The sequence below is a fragment of the Marmota marmota genome, unplaced genomic scaffold (genome assembly GCF_001458135.2).
Source record: "Marmota marmota marmota unplaced genomic scaffold, marMar, whole genome shotgun sequence".
Taxonomy (NCBI): domain Eukaryota; kingdom Metazoa; phylum Chordata; class Mammalia; order Rodentia; family Sciuridae; genus Marmota; species Marmota marmota.
The window spans coordinates 24,078,906-24,086,677 of NW_026000211.1; the positions used below are offsets into that span (position 1 = coordinate 24,078,906).

Genomic DNA, 7,772 nt, shown 5'->3' on the forward strand with positions numbered 1-7,772 from the left:
GGAGAAAAGATCTGCCCCTTTAGTTCTATCCTCTGGCAGTCCTAAAACCAAGTCTTTAAAGAGGCAGCACCGAGCTGAGAGCCTTGCTCATTAATCTAGTTCCCTTAAGAGAACTCCTCCGTTGCTCCTGACAAAGCCAAAGTCTGACCTTCCAGACAATCAATTTTACCTTCAACTTGCAGCATTGATTGACTGGTAAGCTCTTCACCACTTAACCCTTGCCACTTCCTTTCCCACCACCATGGCTGTACTCTGCCTTGTATTTTCTAACCATAGCATAGTACCCAGGCATCCCATTATCTGCTCTCCCTAGCTGGCCTGAATCATCACCCAGATTATAATCAAATCAGTGGCCCCCACCATCTCATCTATCTGACTCCAGGACAGATTGAATAGACAATAATTCAGCAAGCTGTTTAAAGGTTGAAAACCTGCATTTATGATTTGATGACTTTAAATCTTTTACTTTTGGTTCTCTGAAGACCTGGAGTGTATGGTGAGTCAACTATGCTCTTTCAGCTGCCTCTCCAATGCTGAAAGGTCAGGCTGCAACAAAGTGACCCTCTGTTAGAGTGGAGAAAACCTCCAAAGCCTCCCCCACCAACACCTCAGCTATGGTAATCAAGTACATGAAGGTATTCCTGAAATTTAATTAAACTTTATTTTCCACAAAGGCCTGCTTCCATCCTACTTCAATAATTTTGGAAATGTCAACATACCTCCTCTATCAAGTGTATTCCCCTTGAAGTTTGTTTACATTCTCCCCGCTCCCCCCAACATTATGAACCAAAGAAAAAATTCTCAGTTTATGTTAATAAATCAAGAGTTTCATGGAATCATCTCCTTGTTTCCGCCATTTGCAACACCACTTTCAACCTAATTCTGACATAATGAAAAGTCAGGGGCTGGGGATGTGGCTCAAGCGGTAGCGCGCTTGCCTCAGCACCACATACAAACAAAGATGTTGTGTCCGCCGAAAACTAAAAAAAAATAAATAAATATTAAAATTTAAAAAAAAAAAAAAAAAAGAAAGAAAAGTCAGGAGATTCAACAGGAGAGAGGACTGACTGTGACACTGAAGAGACAATTCTGGGTGCTTCTTCAAAAATTCCTGTCAACAAGCGGCCTTCAATTTTATGGTTGTGGAGAAAGTGTTACTGGAATTCATCTAGGTCGCCTTGGTCATTTGCCAGGATAGTGCCGATAGTTTTATTGGTATAAAAAAAAATGAGAATTGCTCACAGCAAGGGTCTGAACTAGTAAAATGCTCAGTCTGTGGCAGAGAAGACGCAGGGTACCTGCACACCAACCAGAACGCAGCAGCAAATGACCTCCAGGGCTTGGTTTAGGGACGAGGCGCTGCAATGAACCACGGCGACCACCAGATGGCACTCAAAGATCAGGATCGTGGCGGACCTCTGGGTCCCTCCAGCCGCTTGTTAACTTCCGAGGGACAAGTCTGCACCAATCTGGACGCTGTGTTGGGGCAACTTCCAACCGCAAGAGAGTCCTGCAAGGTTTGAATGGGTTCAGACTAGGGTACGGGATCGCAAGGGCCTGGCGGCCAGGCCTCATCCGGGTCACGTCCTGCGCGCCAGCCGAGAGGGTCTTGGCCCGGGACCCCGAGGTGCGGAGTCCGGTGACCATAGGCCCTGACTCGGGGCGGGAGAGGGGGCGGCCGGCCGAGCCTCCCAGGACCTGGCACGCAGACTCTCCCTCTGCGGTGGACTTTGCCCATCTTGTCACCTCTCCAGGCCTATTTAGACCTAGAGACCGAACGCGGCCCTCACCAGGGAGGAGTTTGGGTCGTGTCCTCTGGTCACCGTGTGCGGGGACAAACAACGTCACATTGCAAGAGTGAGGAATTAGGAGGCAGCACCCGACGCGCTGTTTTGTTTTTCTAGTCCTGAACCACTGACGAAGGAAGGAGCTGGGTGCTTGGCCATCAGAGGCATGAATTACGCACGGTTCATAACCGCCAGGAGCGCAGTCAGAAAGACTTCTCCCATCAGAGCCACTGGTGAGAAACGGGGTAATGCCCCTTCTGCCGGGGTGGAGCTGAGAACGGTGCTCTTCCAGCTGAGGGTTTGGTTGCAACCTTTTATTCCACTGCTAAGGCTCACTGTGAGCCAGGCTCTGCACGCAGAAATAAAGTAGGCATTAGTCCTTGTATTCAAAGAAGTCCTGCTAAAGAGGAGGAACAGCCCCAGGGGAGCTCAGGCTGCCTCCTGTGGGAGGGATCCTTGGTAGAGGGGCTGGCCACAAAGAATCTTCCTGGAAAGATGTGTGCACAGTGCAGATTTGTGTGGAATTGGGAGGGCCTGGTCAATAGGAGAGACAGGCTGAGCCACAAAACACACGGGAAGGCAAGGGTTAAGCGAAAGAGGGTCTTCTGTGACACGATGCTTATTCCTGATCCCTCTGCCTTCGGTTTCATCATCTCCATTCTTCAGGACCTCCGCCAACAAGGAAGCCCAGAAAAAGTTATTCTGTATTTACTTTAGACTGACATTCTATCTTAATACATTTGGGCTACTACATCAAAATATCACCAATTTTATCTTTCACAGATCTGGAGGCTGGGAAGTCCAACATCAAGGTGCCAGCTGACACCATGTCAAATGAGGACCATTCTTTATAGATAGTACCTTGTTGCTGGGTCCTCATGTGGTGAAAGGGGTTAGTTTGTATCCTCCATGGCAGAAGGAGGCCTTCCTCCCCTCTCTTTTTTAAGGACACTGATCCCAATCATGAAGGCTCTGCCTAAAGACCCCCACCTCCTAATATTACTACATTGGGTATTAGGTTTCAACATACCAATGGAGAGGGGGTGGACACCAACATTCACCCACAGCACATTTTATCACCAGAAATTGTTACACTTTCGAGTTGACTATAATGCATACTAAGTTGTCTCTATTGATAACGATCTTTCTTCTCTTCCATGTTTATCCTAGCTGATATTGTGAGCAAGGCACCAAAATCACTCATCTCCCTGGCTGCTGGAACTCCAAATGCAAATATGTTCCCCTTTAAGAGTGCTGTTATCACTGTAGAAAATGGAAATTCCATCAAGTTTGGAGAAGAGATGATGAAGGAAGCACTTCAGTATTCTCCATCTTCTGGGTAGGTCATCATAGATAACATCATTTTATGGTTGCTCATCTTCATATCCTGCTCATAAAGTGACATTGCTTTTTAATGAGGTGTTCCATGATTAGGGAGGTTCAGGGAAGAATTTTCAAGTGCTAATTAAAAACAAAAGGGATATTAAATATTTACTTAACATTACTCAGTCACTACATTTCAAACTTAAATGGCTAGGAAAACCAGAGAAGCTTCTAGAAGGAAGTATGAGTTGAGCTGAGTATGACAACTGAAAAGATGGCTAGGTGAAAAAGCATATTGGGAGAAAGGAAGAAATGGATAATGCAAGAAGCAGCAATCTTGAATAAGGGCCCCATTTAAACAGGTAACTATGCAAATACATTGCTTTTAAAGGTTCAAATATCTCTAACTTCTTAAAGGCAAGCTGAAATATGTACCTTAAGACTTTTACTACCTGGTCTTCTTCCAAGGATAAAAGACAGTTAATGAAATCTATAAATTGGACTTTATTAGAACCTTCTTTATTTTGCAACTGAAGAATATATTGAAACATAATGTGCATGAATTACGTGTAACTTATACCTAAGCTTTTCTTTCCATGATACAAATAATTTACTGAGCCTGAACTTCCAAGAAGTCTTCAGAAAGCTTCCTAAAGAGAACAAGGAATCTATTATGCAGTGTATGCTCTAGCTAAAAGAAAGACCTTATGCTTTCAAATAGGAAAGGTGTACATTCAAATCTCAGCTCATTGATTAAATGATTGACTTTATGTGAATTTCTGATTATTGACAGTATGTGAATTTTCTAATCTCTGAATCTATTACCTCATCTTCTACATGGGAATATTGACACTAGCATTTTAGGATTTTTAAGTTGAATGTATAATGGGTTTGGTATAAAGATACCTTTTATTTTCTGTCTGCTATCATTATGATTATTACTACTACAACTTCACTACTACCAATTTACAAATACATTTTATACTTTAGACTTCCGAAACTTGTATCCTGGCTAAAACAGTTACAAATAAAATTGCATAATCCTCCCACCATTCATTATCCACCCAGTCAAGGACAAATGGATTTATGTGTCACATCTGGCTCCCAAGATGGTCTTTGTAAGGTAAGGCTGCAAGGAAAAGATAGCCATCATGCAAGAATCAAATATGCCTAAATATAGCGATCTCTCCCTCAACCACAAGAGGCTCATGTTTTGTAGATTACTGGTAGTCTTTCTTACCTTCACCTAGAATATAAACGGAAAACTCAAAGACAAAGCCCAGGGACAAAAGTGTATATATGGGATGGTTCCAATAAACAAAAGCCAGAGAGTAATTCTTTAGGTTAATCTATCAATATTTCCCTCTTCTTTCCCTTATTGTAAATTTCCCTTATTGTGACTTTCAAAAATTATCTGCTCTTAATATCACTCGTCAGTCTGATTTTTCTTAAATACACAGCATGTGACCAATGGCCTAGAGCTATGAATCATTAAACAGAGATTCCCCACCAAAAGAATACTCAACTCCTACCAAAAACCAAAAAAAAAAAAAAAAAAGCTCATGAGCATTGCCTCATTTTATCTGGCTCAAAGATTCGGGTTACATTTTATTTTTTACCTGTATATATGAAATTCTGATAGAATTTCAAACTTCCCTAGAGGGCACATCCTCATACCTCTGAGATGAAAATGGTACTCCTTTGGTGCCTATTTATGGAATCCCCAGGCTCACCACTGCTTGCATTTTATCTGCCTTGTGGCTGTACTTCTCTAGATCTTATACAGACACTCCTTGACTTACAACTGGGCTCCATCTTGATAAACCCATTGTAAATTGAAAATCTGGGAAAGTCACACGTACATTTACAACACCTGCTGAATCTCATAACTTGGTAACACAGCTGTTGGCCCTCACAATTGCCTGACTGACTGGGAGCTGCCACTGCCAACATCCTGTGAGAATAGCAATATGCCACATCACCAGCTCAGGAAAAGATCCCTATCAAAATTCAAAGTGTGGTTTCTACTCAATGCACGTCACTTTCACACCACTATAAAGTGGAAAAATCATAAGTCAAATCATTCTAAGTCAGGGACCAGCTATACATGTCTGTCTCTAACTTCTCTCATCCCTTCCATCCCCCTCCTTCTCTCTTTCTCCCTACCTCTGTCACCTATTCCATCTGCCTCCTTACTGGGTTCTTAGAACTCCACAGTTGGAATCACCACTGGGTAGATCTCACAATAAAAAGACCCATGTCTGATCAGTTTCATCTATTTGAGGTTTTTTTCCTTTTCTTTTTCATGAATAATCAGTCCTGAATACAGATTCTGTATATTCAGTCTTCACATCTAAATTAAAATATGACTCTTATTTATGGTTACTTATATCACATCAGAATAGCTATTTTTCTTCTTTATTTTGTGAAAACTGTAATCTGGTTAGCTTTAGTGAATTTTAATTGAATTATTATTAGGGAATAATGGATTGTAGTAATAATACCTTTTAAAGATTTTTAGAAGTTAAAACAATTTTTCCTTCCTCTTTTTTGTATTTAATTATTAAAAAAAAGTAAAAGGATTGGCTACTGGTAGAGCTTTTGCATGAGGACAAGCATTTGTAATTCTCTGGTTTCATATTTAAGAAATCTCTTTCAATAAAATTATTTTAGCAAGTAGATAGACGATGAGCTTTTTTCTACAGAAAGATGTTCAAGACAGTTTCTTCTCCACCTGTCACAACACCAGTCACGTAAAAGAAGGAAGATAGCACAAATGGCCTAATAAATAAATAGTTGATTATTTGTGTACATGCTTATTACAGGGGCCTTAGTAGGGATCTGATTTAATGTTTCTTCCACTTTGTTATCCAGGAAGGATGTTGTTTTGGGCTACTATGTTTCTGTCTGCATCTATTAAACAGTGCTGTCAGATGAGAAACAGCCTTCCCTTTTAATTGAGGATATTTGACTTTTGTATGTCCCCTAATTGAAATGGAAAATGGACATAATTAGGTTTTTCTTTGGTCTTTTAGTAATGCACAAGTCACTTAAGTGATTTTTTTGGCCCTAGGATGTTCTGTAAAGCCTGAGTCAGTTGGAACTTTTCAGAAGAACATGTTTGTCTTAAGATATTAAAAGTTCCATAAGAAAAAAAAAAAATAAGTTGAACATCACAGGCCAAAAATGGAGAACAAAAGTCAAATCTCCTGTCTCCATTGGAAATGATCCTATTTTTGGTTCTGAGATGTAGGTTGCTAAAAATGATAGGAATAAGGGCTTGAGGACAGGATTGTGAAATATCACAAGGTAAGAAGGGATTACTGTGTACCATTCAGTCATTATTATGACCCCTTTGATATAGGCTGGAACAACCCATTGCCTGAGACCAATGATGTCAGTGGTCAAAAACTCTAAGACTTGTCAAACCTAGTCATAATTGACCTCTAAAAAGCCTTTAACACTATCAACCAGCCCAACCTTCTTAAATCCCTCTCCACTGGGTCTCCCAACCTTGTAGCATGGTTCTCCAGCTCACCTGTGCCACATCTTTGCAGGGTCCTCCTGTGCTTACCTATCATTACTTTATGGAGTTCAGCCTCAGTCCTTGAGCAGATCATCTCCTCAGCTGTGCACTTTGCTGGATTCCTGCGTTCACAACCGTATGATCAACCCTAGGCCAGTAACATCCAAACTCTTTCCAAGTCCATTTGTCCATCGTCTACCAGACTAAAAGACCAAACCAAAAGAGCTCCTCATCCTCTCCCCCAGATATGGATGAGGTTTTGGTTTTGGATTTCAGTGAGGAGCACCATCTCCGCCATCTATCAGTTTGATAATCAGAATTCTAGGAATCGTTTTTTGACAACTCCTTTTCCTCACTGCCCTGTGGTCCATAATCATGCCCTGTTGGCTTTCATTTCCCAAAGAGCCAGCAGTAACTTCCCTAATCACCCTAAAAACTTCCCAAACTTTTTCCCGTATGTTCTCGCTCTTCTCTTCTTCTTTCATACTACAGCCAGAATGCCCGTTCCTTAATGATTATCTGTGAGCTTTCCTCCCCACTCCTTCCTTAAAATTCTTACCCACCTCCCTTTACCTGATTGCCTGCTTGGTGTGGTGTCTGTCCAGTTCTCCTAGCCTCTCTCTCTACCTCCTTCTGGATACTCAATCTCACTTCCCAGAATTCTTTCAGTTTCTCAACATGTATGTATTGTCACCCTGACACCAACTTATCAATTCCTCAGGGAAGCCTTATCTGAGTTCCCTAAATGCCCAAGCCCTGCAATTGTGCATCTGTACCTAATAGCAAGCACCACTGTTTGTGATCACATATAGATTTGCATAGTGTCTAGCTTTCCAGAGGACTGGTAACTCTGTGAGAGTTAGAACCTTGTCCTTTTGCTCATCATTTTATCTGCAGAACCTTACACTGGCCTGACTACTAGTAGGCGTTTAACACATTTCAAAGAAGCAATAAAGGGAAACAATGGATTTTAGGAGCCAATCCAGTTATGTTCTTTTTTCACCCTAGAATGTAAGTTGGCAAACTATGGCTTGAAGGCCAAACCCAGATTGGCATATAAGTTTGTAAATACAGGTTTATCAGAACTTGGTCACCCATTTACTGGTTTTGTTTTTTTTTTTTTTTTTTTTTTTTTT

At 41.3% G+C, this 7,772-nt stretch overlaps 1 protein-coding gene across 4 annotated transcripts in view; it reads left to right on the top strand.

Annotated features, from left to right (window-relative positions):
- The first annotated feature begins 1,392 nt into the window (after positions 1-1,392).
- Positions 1,393-7,772, top strand: part of Aadat (aminoadipate aminotransferase) — a 27,344-nt gene continuing 20,964 nt past the window's right edge. For 2 of the 4 annotated variants that reach the window (XR_007343311.1, XR_007343312.1), the window contains exons 1-3: positions 1,679-2,020; positions 2,958-3,126; positions 4,101-4,233. Coding sequence is in view for 1 of the 4 variants with exons in the window: in XM_015486214.2 (XP_015341700.1) it covers positions 1,954-2,020; positions 2,958-3,126; positions 4,101-4,233 (369 nt within the window). In the remaining 3 variants the exon portion in view is untranslated. Of the gene's footprint in view, positions 1,518-1,678; positions 2,021-2,957; positions 3,127-4,100; positions 4,234-7,772 lie in introns of those variants that run through there. The other 2 variants (XR_007343313.1, XM_015486214.2) reach the window with 2 other exon arrangements.